The sequence below is a fragment of the Sardina pilchardus genome, chromosome 18 (assembly GCF_963854185.1).
Source record: "Sardina pilchardus chromosome 18, fSarPil1.1, whole genome shotgun sequence".
Classification (NCBI taxonomy): domain Eukaryota; kingdom Metazoa; phylum Chordata; class Actinopteri; order Clupeiformes; family Clupeidae; genus Sardina; species Sardina pilchardus.
In genome coordinates this window covers 7,884,840-7,907,002 of record NC_085011.1, presented here as the reverse complement: position 1 = coordinate 7,907,002, position 22,163 = coordinate 7,884,840, and the positions used below count along the sequence as shown (strand labels likewise).

The window sequence follows — 22,163 nt, the reverse complement described above, 5'->3', positions numbered from 1 at the left end:
CAATAGAATTTCCTCCAAATTGTGCTTTGGTATTTTATGTGTGAAATGAATCTCGAGTCTCTTCTAGGTCACTGTGTAACAGCCCACAGTGTTTGTGCCTCTGCATATCGACAAGGTTTTTAGCTATAAAAGATAAAGAATGACAAACAATCCCTTTGGTGTAACCCAAACCTGCTTTTATTTCATTATACACAGACCTTAGACCTCCTTTGTTAAGTGTCCCTTGTAGGCCTCCGTAGCTTCCCTCTGACCTCACCTGACCCTGCTAGGCAGCTTCGTTAGTCAGTATTGTCCAGATGCTGCTGCTGCTGGACTGAGTAATTCCAAGGTAATTACTGGCTCCTAGCAGCCAGACCAGGTGGCCCGCGCAGGTCACCTCTCTCTCTGTGAGACCTGTCACCATGGATACGCACCTCTCATTAATCCTCGGGCCACGTTTGGACACAGCCCTCCCTGGAAGCGCGAAAAAATAAACCCCCTCTAATGTGGTTTGTCCTTCAAAATAGATGGGAGAGGGAGGCAGAGAAGAAGGGCCGGGGGAATCAATCTTTGCGGCGGTGTGCTCACTCATTCACTCAGTCGCTCGCTCGCTCGCTGGCTCGCTCGTTCCCCGCCCGCCCTGGTCGCTCCGGGGAGGTGAGCCGAGGAAAACAAGACTGTCATTCTATGGACTGACTGCTCAATGCGAGACACATAGATCAAACAGCAGAGACTGACTCGCCAATTTGTCATCTTACTGTGTGTGTGTGTGTGGATGGTGTGTGTGTGTGTGGAGGGTGGGTGTTGTTTGGAGTTGGGCAAGCACACGACTGAAGCATATTAATCAAGCCCATAAAACAGGACGAGAGGTGAGTGAACAGCGAAGGGCAGATTATGCCACAGATGCAGCCAGCCGCCACCATGGCACCCAGCAGTCTCCGACTCCCCAAATGTCAGTGCCTCGGCTGCCTGTTTCCCCAGCAACAATGCCACCTCTCCCACAGCATGGCACAAACAGCCCCCCCCCTCCCCTGCCCTCACCCCACACCTTCATCTCTGATGCCCCCCCCCTCTCCTCCCAAATAGGCATCATATTTCACCACAGATACTCAAACACGGGCCCCCCGGGACATTCCATATTCCCCTTCAAGGCCGTCTGGAGAGGCGAAATGAGAATTAGCCCTCATCAGCGCTCCTCGGCTAGCCGGCAGTCATGTATTATGCATGGGCCAATCACACGTGATGAGCTCCTCGACTCCAGGAGGAGAAAACAAGATCCGGAGACGAGCGCGTCTGCAGGTGTCTGCAGCGGAGTGACGGGCTAACGGTTGACCGACGCGCTGTCGTTGCGTCCTTGTTCTCGCATACTGTCGCTCCCGCCGTCCACTTCCGATTCATCTGCGACCGGGAGGGCTGCGTGATGATTGATCAGCTACTTGGCCTTTTGTGTGGCGTCTCACTGCCACAGTGGCCATGTCTAACCGGCCACGCCCTGCTAGAGAGCGATGATGGAGCTGCCCTGCACAGCAGGAGCTGGAGAGGAAGTGCTGATCATCGGAGTGGGGATCCAGATGGCGGTGCAGGGTGGTGGTGGTGGTGGTGGTGGTGGTGGTGGTGGTGATGGTGGTGTTGCCTTTGGCCTTCAGTTCTTTAGAGCGCCTGATTAAACCCAGATTGATGTGTCCTGTGACTCACTTGTCTTTCTCTGCGCCCCTACAGGCCTCCGCCGTCTGTCTGCGAGCGCCGGTGTCCGAGTCGCTGTCCAGGCTGCAGAGGGACCAGCTGCAGAAGTTTGCCCAGTACCTCATCAGTGAGCTTCCGCAACAGGTACCAGTGTGTCCCAGGAGGGGGATGGTGGAAACTGGCCCCCCTGACCACAAACCAATCCTCTGAAGTCTGTATTTGTGTGTGTATGTGTGTATGTGTGTATGTGTGTGTGTGTGTGTGTGTGTGTGTGTGTCAGAGAGAAAGAGTGAGTCTGTTTGTGTGTGTCTTTGAGAGAGAAAGAGTGTGTGGGCGCTCTATAGATAAGGTTTCTGTCCACAGAAATCTGGCCTTAATCGAAGTTACTCAAAACAATGTTTCTCTGTTGCGCCAAATCGCCGATAAAAAAAAAACCTATCCTCTGCTGACTCCAGCTTGGAGGGGCTCTCTGAGTACTCAAGCCCAGAGGTCACTTTTGGTTTCAGCTCTCTGCTCTCACCCCTGTTTGACCAAACCTCAGCCTTTTAGCTGCAGCCGTACAGCCCCAGCCTGAGAGGGGGACACAGTGACTACATTGTCTCCTTGTGTGTTGACCGTTTGTGTTGGACTGTATAATGTAATATTATCGCCGTAACTGTGTTGGGTGTTTTTTTTTTTTCTTTCGCTTGCCTTTAAGTGGTTCTTGTGGTCCCGTGCTTGACTTGAGTCAGTCCCTGGCAGTTTATCCTGCGAAGACATTTTGAGACTATCTCCCTTGTCAGCGTCTCATCTTGAATATGCACCAGAGGATTCTTGTCGAGTCATATTGTGTGTAGTAATGTGGTGTCTTGTGATTACGCCCCCCCACCCTAGATATTGCCCACAGCACAGAGGCTTCTGGATGAACTCCTGTCCTCCCAGTCCACTGCCATCAACACAGTCTGTGGAGCCCCAGGTACGTCCTCTAGGCCCCCTTTTGTGCTCCTCACAAACACGTCCACCAATGTCATAAAAAGAGGAAAAATCCAAAGTGCTCAGGAATTGCAGAAAAAAGTTTGAAGGTGCTCTTTGGTGTAGGGAATACAAACGTCATTTGAAGAAGGATGGAAACCAAGGCACTCTTCTCTATCCAAAAAGTATAAAAAGCCTTTATGTTACATGGCTATTTCACATGGAAAAGTAAAAAAAAAGCTGGGCAGCAACCCACGCGGAGAGCCTTCTTCAGGGCATGAAGACGTCCACCAATGTGTTTCTTTATTACACGCCTCTTGAGTCCGAAAAAATTGTATCAGTGGTGCCTTTGCATAGAGTCCCCCGAGTCTGTAGATAGTCATTCACGCCTCTTGCATTAAATAACACGGCGTGATGTGCAAAGAAATGCTCACTTATTTCAGTCTCTTTTGAGGCTCCGCTCAACTCTTTAAGAGTGGCCTGCAGGTTAACGGTTTGTGTCCTGGTCTTCAGATCCCACAGCCGGACCATCCGCCTCAGATCAGAGCACCTGGTACCTGGACGAGTCCACGCTCAGCGACAACATCAAGAAGACGCTGCACAAGTTTTGTGGCCCCTCACCAGTAGTGTTCAGGTACATTTTGTCTACAAGTACGAGGGTGTCTACGTTTTGGGTAACAGTTAGGAGAGGTGACTGGCATAGGCATACCCTGTGCTAAACCACATAACTGTCGAATTGCACAAATACTAATGAATACTAATCAATATCTTCAAATGCTTAGACCTTGTCTAGCCATTTGCTCGGTGCCATTGTGTGATGGCTGTGTGTGTGTGTGTGTGTGTGTGTGTGTGTGTGTGTGTGTGTGTGTGTGTGTGTTTACCCCTTGTGCAGCGATGTGAACTCCATGTACCTGTCGTCCACGGAGCCCCCGGCTGCAGCCGAGTGGGCCTGCCTGTTACGGCCACTGCGGGGGCGGGAGCCCGAGGGCATCTGGAACCTTCTGTCCATCGTCAGGGAAATGTTTAAGAGGAGGGACAGCAACGCCGCGCCTCTGCTGGAGATACTCACAGAGCAGTGTCTCACGTATGAACAGGTGAGGTGAAGCGCACATATGCACAGTCGCACACATGCACACTCTCTCACACTCACACACACACACACACACACACACACACACACACACACACACACACATATTTTATGGAAATACACATACTCTGTTTCTTTGTTTCTTTGTTTCTTTCTCTTGTTCTCTCCTCTCTCTTTCTATCTTTCTCTCTTTCTATCTTTTTCTCTTTTTTCTCTCTTGCTCTCTCTCTCTTTCTTTCTTTCTCTCTTTTTTTCTTTCTTTCTCTTTGCCTTTCCTCTCAGTTCAGTATTTAGAATAGATGGAAGTAGGGTGTGACTAAACTCCTGTGGGAAATCCCATAATTTTTTTTTGCAAGTAGTAGGGCTATTTGTGATTGAAAAGGAAACATTCTGACCCAGCTTTCATTGACTCTGGCCTTCCTCCCTCCCCCTCTTCCTCCTCCTCCTCCTCCTCCTCCTCCTCCTCCACATCTTCCTCTTCCTTCATCCTCCTCGTGCTCCATTCAGATCATTGGCTGGTGGTACAGCGTGCGCACCTCGGCCTCCCACAGCAGTGCCAGCGGGCACACAGGCCGCAGTAACGGGCAGACGGAGGTGGCGGCGCATGCCTGTGCCAGCATGTGTGACGAGATGGTGGTGCTGTGGAGGCTGGCTGTGCTCGACCCCACCATGAGCCCACAGAGGTGAGGACCCCCCCCCGCAACACACCACAGACACCACACACTATACCTCACCTCACCACACACCACACTACACCTCACCACACCACACCCTACACCTCACACTACACCTCACCACACCTCACACAGCAAACCACACCACACCACACTACACCTCATGTTAAAAGCCTGGCTCAAAGCACGCAACCGAGTAGGGAAAGGCCACATGCGGAGTAGCGATATATATTTCGATTTATTAAATGAATAGAATTGAGCAGAATAGGTTAAGTAAAGTCAGTAGTGGAGTTGAACTTGGAAAATAAAAGTGTATGCAATCAGTATAAGCTAGTAAGTAAAGCAAAATCCTAAGTCGGTGCGGGAGAGACAGAGCAGCGGCGGTCAACCTCCAGTCTCGTCTGGAGTAATCTTTTGAAGGCCCAAACTAGGAAGTAATTTACTGCGACACCATACAGTACCTGCGTCCAGCTCACCTGTAGGAGACAGACGTAGCACAGACAGGAAGAGGAGCCAGGCAAAGCCGTGACACCTCACCTCACACCACACTCAAAGCTATGAAGGTGTATATGTAATGTATATGTCTTATTTATATGTTCATATGTTTTATGTATGTATGTATGTATGTATGTACTGTATGTACAGTGCCTATAGAAAGTTATCATACCCTTTTGAAATAGTTGCTTTTTTTTTGTCTTACAGCCTGAAATCAAAACCCATTTTAAAAAAAATCTTTTCCAGTTTTATTTACAAATGTAGCTGTACAACATCAAAATAATGAAAAAAAAGTAAACAGTTGTGAAAATTAATAAAAAATGAAAAACTAGAATAACAGGGTTGGAAAAGTCATCATACCCCTGACTTAATACTTTGTAAAGCTTCCTTTTGCTTTCATTAGAGCCATCAATCTGTTTGGATATGTCTCTATTATAGCTTTGCACACCTAGATAGGGGAATATTTGCCCAATTTTCCGTACAGAAATGTTAAAATTTAGTCAAATTCTGTAGGGAATGGCGATTGACTGCTCTCTTCAAGTCAATCCACATATTTTCTATAGGATTTAAGTCAGGGCTCTGACTTTGCCACTCAAGGATATTCACCATCCTATCCTTAAGCCACTGCTTTGTTCTTTTGGCAGTATGTTTAGGATTTTTGTCGTGTTGGAAGGCGAATGACCTCCCCATCCTCAGCTGTTTAGGAGAGGGACGCAGGTTTTCCTCAAGAATTTGGTGTACTTGGCAGCATCCATTTTCCCTTCTATCCTGACCAATTGCCCAGTCCCCGCTGAAGAGAAACATCCCCAAAACTTAATGTTGCTCCCACCATGCTTCAAAGTAGGTATGGTGTGTTTTGGGTGTGTTTGGGTGTGTATACTGTGTTTTGTTAGCGCCTGGAGCTCAGTCCAAAAACTTAAATCTTAGTCTCCAAAAAGTTCGATCTTAGTCTCATCTGACCATATAAGCTTTTTCCACATGGTAGCAGAATATTCCAGATGTGTTTTTGCACTGAACTCCAAGCGCAATGTTTGGCGAAAACCAACACAGTACACCACCCAAAACACACCATACCTAGTGTGAAGCATGGTGGGGGCAACATTATGTTGTGGGGATGTTTATTTTCAGCGGGAACTGGGCAATTGGTCAGGATAGAAGGGAAAATGGATGCTGCCAAATACACCCACATTCTTAAGGAAAACCTGCGTCCCTCTCCTAGACAGCTGAGGATGGGGAGGTCATTCGCCTTCCAACACGACAATAATCCTAAACATACTGCCAAAAGAACAAAGCAGTGGCTTAAGGATAGGATGGTGAATATCCTTGAGTGGCAAAGTCAGAGCCCTGACTTAAATCCTATAGAAAATATGTGGATTGACTTGAAGAGAGCAGTCCATCGCCATTCCCTACAGAATTTGACTACATTTTAACATTTCTGTACGGAAAATTGGGCAAATATTCCCCTATCTAGGTGTGCAAAGCTATAATAGATACATATCCAAACAGATTGATGGCTGTAATGAAAGCAAAAGGAAGCTTTACAAAGTATTAAGTCAGGGGTATGATGACTTTTCCAACCCTGTTATTCTAGTTTTTCATTTTTTATTAATTTTCAGAACTGTTTACTTTTTTTTCATTATTTTGATGTTGTACAGCTAAATTTGTTAATAAAACTGGAAAAGATTTTTTTAAAAATGGGTTTTGATTTCAGGCTGTAAGACAAAAAAAGTAACTATTTCAAAAGGGTATGATGACTTTCTATAGGCACTGTATGTATGTTGTGTAATGTTTAAGTCTGGTAAAAGCTGTTAATAGGAAGCTACTAGCGGTGAGTCCGGTGACCTATTTCTGGTCATGGTCTAGATTCTTTGCAGACCTGCTGACCTGGTTGTTTTTTCTGTTGTTGTGTCTGACCTCTGCTTTGGCCAGTTCTCCCTGCTGCTGACCTCTCACCTGTAAGGCCCACACAGGTGTTTAGGTCCACTACTGTGTGGTAGAGATGGAATCCCTGTGTCTGGCCCTGATGATCTTAATCTGCCGAGCCAGCTAACTTTATTTAGTCTGGAGTCTAAATGTGACATCCAACCACCATGTCACTTAATCTGTGTACTCTTGCTTTTTTCCTTCTCCCACTCTCCCTCTCTCTCTCTCACCCTCTCTCTCACACTCTCTCTCCCTTTCTCTCTCTCTCATTCTCTCTGTCTCTCTCCTCCTCTTCCTCCTCCTCCTTTCTCCCTCTCCTGCTCTCACTGAATCTCTAGCTCCTTTCTTCTCTCTCTTTCTCTCCTGCTTGCTCGCTCTGTCTGTCTGTCTCTTTCTGTCTCTCTCTCTCTCTCTCTCTCTCTCTCTCTCTCTCTCTCTCTCCCCGCTCACATTGGCTGTGCCTCTGCTAAGTGCTTTCATTTGACAGTGGGGTAAATGAGGTCTTTGTGGAGATCGGAGTTGCACTAAAACATAATGACAGTTTGGCGTCTGCACAGAGCTTTCTTTCTGTGGTGTCCGTCTGCACGGGCTGCTTGCAAGGCAGCCCTGCAGAGTGCATGGACACACTGCCTTTTGTGTGTGTATGTGTGTGTGTGTGTGTGTGTGTGTGAGAGAGAGAGGCACAGAGATTTAGAAACAAATCTAGCCCCAGGAAATGGAACACTAGATTTGTATGTGATTTCTTGCTGTGGGCGATACAATCTGTAGAGAAGATTACTTTTAAGAAAACAAAGTGTGATGTTCATTATTTTGTTTACTTTTTGAGGTTTTGTCAACTTGTTGTTTGAAATTTGTCATTACAAAAGCCTGCACGTATCACTGGCACCTGCAAGTGCAAGAGAAAACATTTGAGTGTGTTGTCTGTTTTTGACCACTCTCTCTCTCTCTCTCTCTCTCTCTCTCTCTCTCTCTCCGTAGACGCCTGGAGCTTGCAGCCCAGCTCAAGCAATGGCACCTGAAAGTGATCGAGATCGTCAAGCGCGGTCAGCACCGCAAGTCCTTGGACAAGCTCTTCCAGGGCTTCAAGCCGGCCGTGGAGTCCTGCTACTTCAACTGGGAGGTGGCCTACCCGCTGGCCGGCATCACCTACTCCAGCACCGACAAGAAGAGCGCCTCCTTCTGCTGGGCCAGGGCAGTGCAGCAGCAGCGCGGGGCCAAGGCCGGCCTGAGCGGGGACCAGCAGGAGCCCGGAGGAGGAGGAGGAGGAGGAGGAGGAGGAAGGGCGGTGGGGTGTGACGGGGGCCCGTACGATCACAAACCTCGCAGCGGCTACCAGCCCCAGCAGGAAGTGGCCGTCCGGCCCAAGGAGACCATCGTGAGCAAGAGGAAAGGTCTGTCGGCCGTGGGAGGGGCCGGGGTGATGATGCGCCTGGGAGGAGGCGTGTCTCTCGCTCTGGAGGGCGAGGGGAAGGGCGTGTACAAGACGGTGGCCTCTTCCTCTTCCTCGTCGGGGAGCAAGGCCAAGCTGGCGCAGGGCGGGAAGGTGTCCGGCGGAGGAGGAGGTGGAGGAGGTGGCGGAGGAGGAGGAGGAGGAGGCGGCGGCGGAGGGGGAAGCGGGGGCAAGCACCCCAGTGCCAAGCGCCGCACCAGCAGCGAGGACAGCTCCCTGGAGCCCGACATGGCCGAGCTGAGCCTGGACGACGGCTCCAGCCTGGCGCTGGGCGCGGAGGCCAGCAACACCAACAGCTTCGACTTCCTCCCGCCGCCGCCCGAGATGCTGCCCTCGCCCAGCCCGCTGCTCCGAGAGCCGCGCAAGTACGGGGGCGGAGGAGGCGGCGGCGGCGGCAGTGGCGGTAGCAGCTCGTCCAAGGAGCGGGTCTTCGAGGGCAAGCGCGTCTCCCACGCCCCCGGGCCACCCGCGGCCGAGGCGCCCGCGTTCTCGAAGGAGTGCGCTCTGCCTGGGGCTGCTGCTTCCGCCACCGCCGCCGCTGCTGCTGCAGGGGCGCCTGCTGCCGACAAGGAAGTGGAGGTGGAGGCCGAGCTGGAGGAGAACGGAGGCGAGGACGACGGCCTGCCAGACGACGCCCGGCCTTCCACCTCCTCCTCCGCCGCCGCCGCGCCCGCTCCAACTCTCTCTGCGCCCGTCACGGGCAAGCCGCCGCGAGGGGCCCGCAGGGAAGGAGAGGGCAGCGGGGCCGCCGCAGGACCCCCGGGCCCCGAGGGAGCGGGAGCGGCCGCCGCCGCCGGTGGTGCCGGAGGAGACCCGATCGGGGAGGACGACTACCAGGCCTACTACCTGAGCGCCGCCTCGGAGGAGGGGGGGGACCGGGGCGCCCCCGACAACAATCACGAGGAGGAGCCGGACATCTTCGCCGGCATCAAACCGCTGGAGCAGGAGGGGCGCATGGAGGTGAGCGAGGACATCCACTCAGATCACTCTCCGTTCACACTCGATTCTCCTGCACTGGCGCTATTCACTATTATTATTATTATTATTATGAAACTATTAAACTATCAAATGTGCTGGATTGTTCGAGTACCGTTTGGGGCTGTGTATTTTGATATCAACCGTTCTTTTTGTATCCACTGATGATTGAATGACGTTTCGGCTCGAACCACTACCATATGGATAATGTGTTGGGCCTTTATGTTGGATGCATGGATTTCTATGATCTGAGTATGTTGATTGACTCCGCCTCTATGTGTCTCAGGTGCTGTTTGCGTGTGCGGAGGCTCTGTATGCCCACGGCTACAGTAACGAAGCCTGCCGATTGGCTGTGGAGTTGGCCAGCGACTTGCTAGCCAATCCTCCCGACCTGAAGGTGGAGCAGCCACAAACAAAGGTACCCGTCACCACCACTTCCTCTCTCCCCCTATTCTTCTCTCACTCTCCTCACTGACTCACTCTCTCTGTTCTTTATCTTCAGTGACGTTGTCTTCTGCTTTATTTCCTCCCATTGTGATTGCATATTTTTCTGATTCCACCATGGAAACTTTCTGTTTTCTTTTTCCCCCCTCATGACTTTCAACATCATGGTGTTTGTTTATGCAGTCTAGTAGTTCCTGCACTCTTTGTGTCTCTCTTTATGTATCTGTGTCTGTTGTTCTTTCTCTCTCTCCCCATTTTGATTTCATGACGTCTCCTTGGAAACTTTGTTTTCTTTTTCTCCCTCATGACTTTGTACATCCTGCACTCTTTCTATATCTGTGTGCGTTGTTGTTGTCTCTCTAGGGTAAGAAGAGCAAGGTGTCGACCAGCCGTCAGACTCAGGTGGCCACCAACACGCTGTCCAAAGCAGCCTTCCTGCTGACGGTGCTGAGCGAGCGGCTGGAGCTGCACCACCTGGCCTTCAACATGGGCATGTTCTCCCTGGAGCTGCAGCGGCCCCCCGCCTCCACCAAGGCCCTCGAGGTGACCGAGCCCTGCCGTCACTCACTGACCTTATTGACCTGTACATTTGCTATTGATAATAACCTATTCACATGATGCTACAACCTGTACATCTGCCATTGATAATAACCTGTTCACATGATGCTACGTACAACCTGTACATCTGCCATTGATAATAACCTATTCACATGATGCTACAACCTGTACATCTGCCATTGATAATAACCTATTCACATGATGCTACAACCTGTACATCTGCCATTGATAATAACCTATTCACATGATGCTATAACCTGTACGTTTGCTATTGATAATAACCTATTCACATGATGCTATAACCTGTACGTTTGCTATTGATAATAACCTATTCACATGATGCTTTAACCTGTACATTTGCTATTGATAATAACCTATTCACATGATGCTACAACCTGTACATCTGCCATTGATAATAACCTATTCACATGATGCTATAACCTGTACATCTGCCAATGATAATAACCTACAGTATTGCAGGGGGTGGGGGGGGTGGAGAGGGGCGGGAGGCTTAGCGGTGCACCCTGCAGCCGTGTGGAAGCCTCTGTGTAGCAGGAGAGCGCCGAGCTTGCCAGCTCCTGTCCTGGCATGCGTTTATGTGACAGCCACTGTCAGCAGCATTTCAAGACAGCAGGCTGTGTGCTGCGTCCCTCCTCCCACCTCTTGGTTTCTGGAGTGGAAATATTTAACTTGAGTGCGCTAACAAGACCTATACGTTTCTTGACCGATAGTTTGGGGAGAAAGACTGATTAATAAAGAAAGTGACATTTCTAGAACACAAAACCACCCTCTACTCTCTTACAATCTCTCTTTTGTTCTCTCTCTTGCTCCCCCCCCCCCTCTCTCTCTCTCTCTCTCTCTCTCTCTCTCTCTCTCTCTGTCTCTCTGTCTCTCTCTCTGTCTCTCACCTCATTCTGTCCCTGTGTGTGTGTGTGTGTCTGTGTGTGTGTGTGTGTGTGTGTGGATCAGGTTAAGCTGGCGTATCAGGAGTCGGAGGTGGTGGCCCTGCTGAAGAAGATCCCGCTGGGCGTGGTGGAGATGAGCCTGATCCGGGACCGGGCCGAGCAGCTGCGCGACGGCAACTTCTGCGACTACCGGCCCGTGCTGCCCCTCATGCTGGCCAGCTTCATATTCGACGTGCTCTGCACCCCAGGTGACCCCCCCCCGCCGAATGACCACGCTACACTCAATAACAACAATCATACACTGACCCGTTTTGTCTTTTCACGGTTTTCACCCGAAGACCAATTTAGTATTATTGACTTGTGGTGGTAATGTTAACTAGCAGAAGAGTCCGTCTCCATTGCCTGTTGATGGTTGACTTTTTCATTTGGGTATGCTCAAAGACAAACAAAAACAAAATACTGTTTATGGATCAAAATATACACAACAGTTTGTGAACATGCTCGCACACATTCATCTACACAGAAACACTTCCATGCTGTGCATAGCATACAGAACAGTGCATTAATATGATTTGCATGACATTTAAGCCCCCCCACCTCCCCAACCCCCAACCCACCCATGCTTACCCAAAACAAACACTGCACATAATTTACCCCTGTTCCACAATCCCATTCGTCTTTACAATCACAGAGCACAGTATTCAGACACAAAAGCTCTCCGGCTGTCATCAAGGGTGTGGAAAACCAGCAGCACAGATTTGGCAAATGACAAACGCACCGCCTCAGATCCTCAGTTAAGTTTCATCCTTGCTGCTTTCTTGTCTTTGTCGTTTGTATTCCGTGCTTCATCGTGTGCCTTTTTTGTCTCGGAAAACAGCGGTGTCTCCCACGGGCTCCCGCCCCCCCAGCCGAAACCGGAACACGGAGATGCCGGGCGACGAGGAGCTGGGCTTTGAGGCTGCCGTGGCGGCGCTGGGTAAGAGAGGGGGGAAGAGAGCGACACACTCTTCATCTGCTAATTTTACACCGAGTGCGCGCAAAACGTGGAACACAGAAAAAGCCTGGGAGTTCTCCTCTGGGACCAGCAATGCTGCTTTCTCACAATCTGTCGCTCTTAGATGCACACACACACACACACACACACACACACACCACACAGGTATTGTATCTCTGTTTTCTGCTTCACTCGTTCTGTATCACTCACACGCAAACACACTCTCGTCGATGCGTTTTGTCCTCAACTCGCTTGCGTGTTCTTCCACTCACACGTGGCCTGAGCTGACTCTGCCTTCGCCGTGACTCCTCCTGCCTCTCCCACCTCCCATGACTCCTGCCTCTCCCTGTCTCCACAAACTCCCTTCGCTTCTTTGATCATCTCTCTCTCTCTGTCTGTTTTTTTTTCTCCCACTCTCTCTCTCTCTCTCTGTCTCAGATGTTGGATTGTGTGGGTTATTTTCCTCTTTTTTTTTAAGAGCTTGTGTTCATATTATATTTCGTGCATTTCCTTTTTACTGGTAATGAAAGGAAACTTAAAAGTCAACCTCTGTCTCTTTCTCTCTTTCTTTCTCTCCCTCTTTCTCTCTCGCACCCTCTCTTTCTCTCCCACTCTCTCTCTCTCTGTCTCTCTCTCTCCCTCTTTCTGTCTCTCTCTCTCTCTCTCTCTCAGGCATGAAGACCACAGTGAGTGAAGCGGAACACCCCCTGCTGTGTGAAGGCACCAGGAGGGAGAAAGGCGACCTGGCGCTGGCTCTCATGATCACCTACAAGGACGACCAGAGCAAGCTGAAAAAGGTCAGCCGCCACACCGACCGTGATGCAATCACACATCAAACACACTCACACACACACACACACACACACACACACACACACACTTATACGTCATACACACACACACAGGCATACACACAAATTCACTCTTTCCTTCTCATTCACATACACACTCACACACTCATCCAGAGCCATCTGTCTCCTAGTGAGTCTGTGTTCCGTCAGGCATTAATCCCTCTGCCACCCTCTGGTGCTCTCCCATGCTGTCTCGCACGCTGTCTGTGTGTGCCTTCTCTCTCGCTTGCTCTCTCCCTCTCTTATCCACTTTTGGATGCCCTCCCCCTTTTCATCTCCATTAGTCTGGATCTGTCTCATTCCCAGACTACATGACTGTTGCTTTGCTTCTCATCTCTATGCCTTTCTGTGTGTGTGTTTTTTTCCCCCGCCCTTCATGTCTTTTTTTTTTTTGCTCAATCTTCTCTCCTCTCTCTGGATTCAGTTTAATTCAATTCAGATCAGTACTCTCTTTATTGACATGATCACTTAAAGGAAGATGGAGTTGCCAAAGCTTAGAACGGAGGAATAATCTCTCTCTTTCTTTCTCTCTCTCTCTCTCTCTCTCTCTCTCTCTCTCTCTCTCTCTCTCCCTCTCTCCACTTCTCCCCTGTTCCCCTCGGGTCCTTCAGATTCTGGACAAGCTGTTGGACCGTGAGAGCCAGACCCACAAGCCCCAGACGCTGAGCTCCTTCTACTCCAGCAAGCCGGCGGCCGGCAGCCAGAAGAGCCCGTCCAAGCACTCGGCGGCCCACGCCCACGCGCACGCCCACGCCTCCTCGCACTCGGCCCACTCGGCCTCGCAGGGCGGCGGCGTCTCCAAGCACGCCGCGTCGTCCGCCGCCGCCCCTGTGGCCTCCGCCGTCAGCGGGGGCGCGGCCGCCTCCTCGTCCTCATCCCAGGGCGTGGCGGGAGGATGCGCGTCCGGGCAGCAGGGGGCGCTAGGGGGCGCCGGCACGGTGCAGAACGCAGCGGCGGTAGCTGCCACGGCAACGGGAGACGCCATCGCGGGAGAGAGCAGGGATCAAGGTGAGCCCAGGGATCAGTGCACAAACACCAAGCACACCTCACAAGCACACCTGAACGTGGAGAACCAGGGCCCTCGTTTCAATAATAGGCAAAGTATGAAGTCTTAAGTCTTATTTTAGTTCATTAACCAGGCAAAAATCCATTTGCTAACTTAACACCAACGCAATCAGAAAAGAGAGAAACACATCACAAGCACATCTGAAAGTGGAGAAATAGGGCCCTCATTAGAATGATGGGCAAAGTGTGAAATTTGAGTGTAATAACCAGGCAATATTTATTATCCATTTGCTAACTTCACGCCAAAGCCCATCGGAAAAGACAGAAGTGCAGTCATTAATGTACGCTCAAACACACAGTTGGAAGGGAACAAATGAATATACAAAGCATGCCACGGACAGATGAACCCCAACACATCACATGACACGAGAGCAGTGCGGTGCAGTGGTGCACAGGGCATTGGGACACAGACATGGATTAGCACTTTTGATGCATACCGACTATTAGCCGCGGCTTATACATTAATTTAGCAAAATTTCTTCAACTATGAGGTTAATACAGGGGGCCAGTTAATATGGTGATAATATGGTTTTGTTTCTTTTAACTTGCATAAAACACTGTCCTGCGGCTTATACACAATGCGGCTTATATGCGGGAAATTACTGTAGAGGCACAGGCGTTCTTCTGGGATCAGTGTTGCGGGGTTACCTGATCTGACCCGAGGAGACCCAATGCCGCCGCCAGGGCCGTGCCAGCCTGTGTTTACTTTACCTCCCACTGAGGAGGCCATGGGAATGAAATTTTAATGCTAAAAGCCTGTTGTGTGATTGTGTGTTTGTGTGTGTGTGAGTGTGAGTGTGAAAGTGTGTGTGTGTATAGCTTTTGTACACAAGCCACCTCTCCACAATTATAACGCTGGGCATCCTTCCTTTCTCTCTCTCTCTTGCTCATCTCTCTCTCTCTCTTGCTCATCTCTCTCTTTCTCTCTTCATCTCTCTCTCTCATCTCTCTCTCTTCTCACCCTCTCCTGGGGCTGGCAGACGGAGCGCAGCCCTCCTCGTGCGAGCAGCCGAACGAGGCGGCCCCCTTCAAGCCCGAGGGCACGGTGCCCAGCCGCCTGGCGCTGGGGGGGCGCGGGGCCTACAGCGGCCGCTGCTGGGGCTCCCCCGTGCGGCAGAAGAAGAAGCACACAGGTGGGCACGCCGCCTCGCCCCTCATCAACGCCGCGCAGAGACGCTTTCAGACTCTCTGCAGACTTGGTAGACATAATTCATCTGAGATCACTAGTAGCACAGACATCTGGGAAGTTGGGGACGAAACGAGCAAAAGATCCTACGTGCAATGGCTCCACAATCAGCAATCTGTCACTAACATAGAAGTCGTATGGTGAAGTTTGACATCATATAGTCATGTAGATTATATTTATTTAATAAAATGGTGGTGGTGGTTGTGTATATTGATATATATATAAGTGGCTTTGCATAGATGTAAATGTAAATATTTCCATTGGAGGACAGGCACTTCTGTTGACGGTATGTAGCCATGGTGTGTGTCTCCCCCCTCATTCTCTGCCTTTCTGCTCTGTTCTCTGTGTGTGTGTGTGTGTGTGTGTGTGTGTGTGTGAAGGCATGGCGAGCATCGACAGCAGCGCCCCGGAGACCACCTCGGACAGCTCGCCCACCCTCAGCCGCCGCCCGCTGCGCGGGGGCTGGGCGGCCGCCTCCTGGGGGAGGGGTCAGGACAGCGACAGCATCAGCAGCTCCTCGTCCGACTCCCTGGGCTCGTCCTCGTCCAGCGGCTCTCGCCGCGCTGGAGGAGGGGCCAGAGCCAAAAGCACCGACACCAGCAGGTGAGTCGGCCAATGAGATGAGAGCATTGTTGTTGAGGAACTATGTCATATGACCCCTGAAGTTGGTATGCCCCTTTTCCCACTAAGCTGTGTTAATATACAGTATTTGAGTATTAATGCCTTGTTGCAACATAAAGCCAGGTAAAGAAAGGCAAGTTTATTTATAGAGGTTATATAAGTTTTATATATATATATATATAAGTTTATTATTATTTTATACACAGAGGCCATTCAATGTGCTATGCATAAACAAAATCATAGATTTCTTATTAATACTAGATTAAAGCATAAAAAGCATCATTCTGTGATTGAACTAAATATTCATACATTGAGCTCAGTGGGGCAGCACACAGGTGTTAATGGCTCAGTGGACCGCGCAGGTGTAAGTGCTCATAGCCACGTCTGTGTCTCACTCCTGCAGGTATAAAGGGCGTCGCCCCGAGTGCCACGCGCCGCACGTGCCCAATCAGCCCTCGGAGGCGGCGGCTCACTTCTACTTCGAGCTGGCCAAGACGGTGCTCATCAAGGCGGGCGGCAACAGCTCCACGTCCATCTTCACGCAGCCCTCGGCCAGCGGCGGCCACCAGGGCCCCCACCGCAACCTGCACCTCTGTGCCTTCGAGATCGGCCTGTACGCGCTGGGCCTGCACAACTTCGTCTCGCCCAACTGGCTGTCCAGGACCTACTCCTCCCATGTGTCCTGGATCACAGGTGTGTGTGTGTGTGTGTGTATATGTGTGTCTGTCTGTCGGTCTGTCTGGCTAACATGTGTTTGCATATTTGGATGAATGTTGTGGGAATTCTGGTTTAAGCTTTCATGAAACTGAAACAAAAAGTAAAGAATCAGATGTTGAAATAGATCAGGCTAAACGCAGACGCAGGCTAAACTTCTGACAACCTCGACGAATACTGTCAAGTCTTTCTCTTGCAGACTCGAAAGTCAGTTCACTTGAATATGGTGAATATGTTCTACAGGCTACAGGATAACAAACTCACAAGTGGTGGCCTGGGGAGCCACATAGAGGAGCTGGTCTAATGCTAAAATATGTCTCGCAGTTGGGTGCAGTTGGGGTTTAAATTGGCCTTGCTTGCTTTGAAAGCCCTTCCAACCAATTTGTAGAGGTTTGCTAATGAGAGGAGATGGCTAGCAGTAGCTGTTGCTAAGTTACAGAATGCAAAGTTCCGCAGAGTGGATAGCTGTGTAGTGGAGTTGTCATGAGCTAATGGGGCTCATTAAAGTGCCTTTTTCTTAAGGCTTGAACTAATTGTGCTGTTATGTTCAATTCTAGCTGTGTTTTCAATTCAGTATTATTTTTATGAATTATTTATTTATTAATACAATCGTTTATTATGAACGTAATTGACCTCAGGGTTTAAGCTCCTTAAGCAAACCGATAGAGACCACGCAACTGTGCAATTTTCCAATTATTTTCCAATTATGACTCAAAATATATATATTTATAATTATATTGCTACATTCTATTTTGCAACAATGCTCTTATTTTGTCTAGAGTAGTAAATCTCAACACACCCTTATGCATTTAAACTGGTAATTGTTGTATGCATGAATTTTTTTTATTTGCTTTTCATTTGAATTTACTGCTCATTTTTTGTGAAGTAAAGAAAATGGTTGATGTTTTCAAAATCATTCCAGAATTGTGTTGAATGACTGTGATTTCAGTATTGACCAAAATCATCATCATCATCAATACCATCACCATCATCATCATCATCATCATCATCATCAAAAGAAGGATGGTGTTGTTGCGATAATCCCCAGGTTTGCTCATGCTGTGTGTCTCTCTCCTACAGGTCAGGCCATGGAGATCGGCAGCGCCGCCCTCAACATCCTGGTGGAGTGTTGGGATGGCCACCTCACCCCTCCCGAGGTGGCGTCGCTGGCAGACCGGGCGTCGCGGGCCCGGGACCCCAACATGGTGCGCGCAGCGGCTGAGCTGGCACTGAGCTGCCTGCCCCATGCCCACGCGCTCAACCCCAACGAGATCCAGAGGGCCCTGGTGCAGTGCAAGGAGCAGGTACAGTAGGCCACCGACTGACCACAGCTGACCACAGCTGACCACAGCACTGCCGTTATCCTCATCAGTCAGCCTCTGGGCTTGGCTTCCCACTAGGCTGTACTGCCCTTGGCGTCAGTTCCTGCATTTTGGTTTCTTTCCCCATCAGTACTGACTCAAGATTGATCACTGTCTGGTTATCAGTTAAGTCACGTATAAACTTTTGGGCCAGTTTCCCAGACAGGGATTAAGCCAGGTCTTAAACTAAAAGCTTTTTTCTGAATCCAAATCTCCCATTGAGATTCTTTTAATACAGGACAGGGCTTAACCCATGCATAAAAAAAAAAAAGTCGGCCCTATATAATCTGTGTGAAGAAGCTGGAATTGCAATTTCTGAAAGCATTCTTAGGGGCCTGTAGAGTGCATGAGTGCAGCAGAGGTAACCTTACGGCCCGTGTGTGTTTCCCCAGGACAACGTGATGCTGGAGAAGGCCTGCATGGCGGTGGAGGAGGCGGCCAAAGGCGGGGGCGTGTACCCCGAGGTGCTGTTCGAGGTGGCGCACCAGTGGTACTGGCTGTACGAGCAGACGGTCGGCGGCGGGTCGGGCTCCCAGCGGGAGGTGCCGGCCCGGTGCGGGGCCAACGGCGGCTCGGCCCGGCGGCAGCAGGAGTCGGGCTGCAGCGTGCTGGAGGGCGGCGGCACCATGGACCAGCAGAGCATGGCGGCGGTCACGGCCTCGGTCACGGCGGCGGCCGTGGTGCCCGTCATCTCGGTGGGCTCCACCATCTACCAGTCGCACACGCTGCCCGGCGCCGCCATGGCGCACACGCAGGGCCTGCACCCCTACACCACCATCCAGGCGCACCTGCCCACCGTGTGCACCTCGCAGTACCTGGGACACCCGCTCCAGCACGTGCCACGGCCCGCCGTCTTCCCCGTACCTGGGGCTGCTTATCCACAGGTGAGACCCTCAAACCCTCAGGAGAGGGATGCCGGAACGTGTGCAGTGTTAGCACAGTTCCATGTGCCACGGCAGCATTATAAAGTAGTCATGTTGATGTTCTAGTATCCAGTTTTGAGTTGGAGGAACTCATCCATAATAAAGTGCTTTGTATGCATGCATGCATGCATGATAATGTGTCCCTCCTGTAAGCAGCCCAATAGTCTTTCATTGCTTTCCAAGTACACTTGCTGATAGTGAAGATCCACTAAGATGCAGTTGAAACAGCAGACTTGTGTACTTCAGTGCTCCCAAAGACGGTCCCTTACTCTACACATGTCATGTTCTTGCAGGGGATGCACCCGGCCTTCATTGGTGCCCAGTACCCATTCTCAGTGGCCACTGGCCCCCCGATGGCTGCCACCGCCGTCACCTTCCCAGGGGTCCCTGTGCCGTCCATGACCCAGATCACCGTCCACCCCTACCACACCGAAACGGGGCTGCCGCTCGGCACCACTGTAGCAGGTCCGTGTGGGTTTGTAGGTGTGTTGAAGGAGAGAACTGCCGTTTGTGCCTGCCTATTGTTTGTTTTATTTCCTGCTGAGAAGTCTTAATATAAACCGTAAAAAGCTGTACTGTATGTCAAGTGCGTAGGTGTATATTTATTGTGTTTGGTGTGAGAATGCCAAGGTCTTGGTTCCATAGCCACTTTAAGCCAAAACAGCTATTTTTTGAAATACCACTGTGTATTTACCTGCACTCAAGTATCCTATCCTCACAACACTGATCTACCGTTATGCCCTTATGAATAAAACATGTCTTGAGTGGACGCCTGGGAGATGGAGAGAGCGCAATGAGCCGCTGTTGTGGCCACAGTGAAGGTGTGCTGGCGGTCAGCCATGATGTCTGTTCCTTTCAGCCATCTCTCTCTCTCTCTTTTTCTCTCTCTCTCTCTCTCCCTCCCTCCCTCCCTCTCTCGCTCCCCCTCTCTCTCCACCTCTTCCAACAGGTGGGGTGCATTCAAGCTCTACCATCCAGGCTATTCCCGCCCTTCCGGGTCTCGCCTCCCAGCCCACCTCATTGGTCAGCGCACCCTTTCCCACAGAAGACGAACAGCACAGCCAGCCAATTAGCCAGCAGGGTCTCCACTATTTGCACTCAGCCTACAGAGTTGGTGAGTGGCGGATGATATATGAAATCTGCATGAATGTGTTTAATGTATGACGGAATGAAATATAGAAATCCTAAATGATACAAAATTATAGAACAATTGAAGGCAAATGGTAATGTTTCAGTCAAATATGTATTCATCAACACACATTTATTTTCCAGCTCTCATTTATCAAGAGACTTTGGTACTCGTTTAGATATTAAGTCATTCGTTGATTAATACATGAGTTGTCACTAAAATAAGAAATACTCTTCTCTTACTAATTAATTTAGCATCTAATTAATTAGTAAAGGAAACTAAAGGTAGCGCTGTTCGTGGATGAAAAGAGTTCGGAGTGTTCTAGGCGAGACACTTGTGTGCCTGTTGTGGTGTGGCGTGACGTTTCTCTCTTGGACAGGTATGCTCGCCCTGGAGATGCTGGGAAGGAGGGCGCACAACGACCACCCCAACAACTTCTCACGTAGCCCTCCCTACACGGAGGACGTCAAGTGGCTTCTGGGGCTGGCGGCTCGTCTGGGTGAGTAAGCGGCACGTTGTGGGAACGCGCTTCAAGTGCAGATGAATGTCGTCATACACGTAAACGTTCATCCTCCACCTTACTGGAAACAAAAGCGCCAGGATTTGTATAAAACATGGATCAGCTCCAAGTTTGCCTCCTGTGGGCCTGGAAGTAGAATATTTAGTGGGTGAGAGGGAAAGCAGGCATCACTCAGATATTGATATTTTGACATCTATCTTACAAGCCGGAGGCATCAAGCATTTATGGCAGAACTGGTCTCACAGCGGGATCCCCGGGTTCTCGTCTCCCTCTGATTTCGGACTGATTTAAAAATTCAGACTTTTCCTAAACCTTCTCGGTTCTGGACTTAATCCTCTCTCCGTCTGTTGTACACAAACCCTTCTATCGCCTCCACACACACACTAACACAACACACTCCCTGTCTTGTCTGGCTGCAGGTGTGAACTACGTTTACCAGTTCTGCGTGGGCGCTGCCAAAGGCGTGCTCAGCCCGTTCGTGCTGCAGGAGATCATCATGGAGGCGCTGCAGCGGCTCAACCCGGCACACATCCATGCCCACCTACGGACGCCCGCCTTCCATCAGCTCGTGCAGCGCTGCCAGCAGGCCTACCTACAGGTACCACACACACACACACACACACACACACACACACACATTCGGACGCGCACACACACGCACACAAACAAACACACGGCCGCCCGCACTCATGTCCATGCTTTCTTGTTTCCTTTCTACCACCCACAAAACTCTAAATCCACACACATAAACCCCAGTGCATGCACGCCGCACAGAGAAACAAACAGTAGCTATAATTATGGATCGTCACACACAGACTCTTAGGACCACCTAAGCTGGGATCCCCAGATCTCGTGGCGTGTCCCCAGCTTGCTATCTGTCATTAGTCTGATTAAATGCTGAGCGACACAGCCAAACTGTGTGCGTCAGCTGGCCCCAACCATTTCTGCGATTGCTGCTCAGTGGTTGTTGAGTCTGCACACCCAAATTAGGAAGGTGTAGAAGTAGGTCAGTTTGCGTTGGATCATCATCCCATTCTGTGTCTCCATTGCTTGTCTCCCGTTTAAATCTTTGTGCTCTAATGCTTTTTATGACTATCCCCGAGACTAGTTCATTTGCACTGCCGGCATTTGCTTGATTTTAATGTGATGCAATGAGCAGGGGGGGCTGTCAGAATGGGGGTGTCCTCCGATCGAGGAGTCGACTGGAAAGAAGACATCTTTTCCAAGAGGAGAGAGAGAGAGCGAGCGAGAAAGAGAGAGAGAGGGAGAGTGACTGCGTCGCTCGCCACGTGCATAAATTGTGCATGAAGGCGAGAGCATTAAATCCAAAGATTAGAGCCTCCGTGTGTTCCAGGCCTGGTGTGCCGTGATGTAGAAGCATCTAACAGGATCTGACAGATCAGAGCGCAAAAGCTGTTGGCTGAGAAGCAACACACACACACACACACACACACACACTCCACACTCCACACTCCCATCCACCGACTCCATTATGCTCTTTTTGTCCATACTTTTCTCCCTCTGTCGGTTTCACTCAATCTTTATTTGGCAAAGTCCTTCGTTCCTCCTGATGAAAATTCAGTTAGAAGAGTCTTGAAAGCCGATATCCTGAAACTTTTCGTTTTCATCGACTGCGGCATGTGAATTACACGAGCGCACACCCTCCATCTTC

General features: G+C 50.2%; 1 protein-coding gene across 7 annotated transcripts in view; it reads left to right on the top strand.

Moving 5' to 3' along the window:
- The window catches only part of zswim8 (zinc finger, SWIM-type containing 8), a 35,411-nt gene that overhangs the window by 12,251 nt on the left and 997 nt on the right, over positions 1 to 22,163 (top strand). The window contains exons 6-27 of one of the 7 annotated variants that reach the window (XM_062518983.1): positions 1,699 to 1,806; positions 2,536 to 2,617; positions 3,127 to 3,247; positions 3,506 to 3,707; positions 4,211 to 4,386; positions 7,774 to 9,205; positions 9,507 to 9,638; positions 10,028 to 10,207; positions 11,192 to 11,375; positions 11,819 to 11,920; positions 12,005 to 12,103; positions 12,794 to 12,918; positions 13,584 to 13,980; positions 15,018 to 15,236; positions 15,604 to 15,826; positions 16,248 to 16,537; positions 17,639 to 17,862; positions 18,312 to 18,803; positions 19,136 to 19,307; positions 19,792 to 19,956; positions 20,351 to 20,470; positions 20,911 to 21,089. In XM_062518983.1, the coding sequence (XP_062374967.1) occupies positions 1,699 to 1,806; positions 2,536 to 2,617; positions 3,127 to 3,247; positions 3,506 to 3,707; positions 4,211 to 4,386; positions 7,774 to 9,205; positions 9,507 to 9,638; positions 10,028 to 10,207; positions 11,192 to 11,375; positions 11,819 to 11,920; positions 12,005 to 12,103; positions 12,794 to 12,918; positions 13,584 to 13,980; positions 15,018 to 15,236; positions 15,604 to 15,826; positions 16,248 to 16,537; positions 17,639 to 17,862; positions 18,312 to 18,803; positions 19,136 to 19,307; positions 19,792 to 19,956; positions 20,351 to 20,470; positions 20,911 to 21,089 (5,424 nt within the window). Of the gene's footprint in view, positions 1 to 1,698; positions 1,807 to 2,535; positions 2,618 to 3,126; positions 3,248 to 3,505; positions 3,708 to 4,210; positions 4,387 to 7,773; positions 9,206 to 9,506; positions 9,639 to 10,027; positions 10,208 to 11,191; positions 11,376 to 11,818; positions 11,921 to 12,004; positions 12,104 to 12,793; positions 12,919 to 13,583; positions 13,981 to 15,017; positions 15,237 to 15,603; positions 15,827 to 16,247; positions 16,538 to 17,638; positions 17,863 to 18,311; positions 18,804 to 19,135; positions 19,326 to 19,791; positions 19,957 to 20,350; positions 20,471 to 20,910; positions 21,090 to 22,163 lie in introns of all 7 variants that reach the window. The other 6 variants (XM_062518982.1, XM_062518985.1, XM_062518984.1 and 3 more) reach the window with 6 other exon arrangements.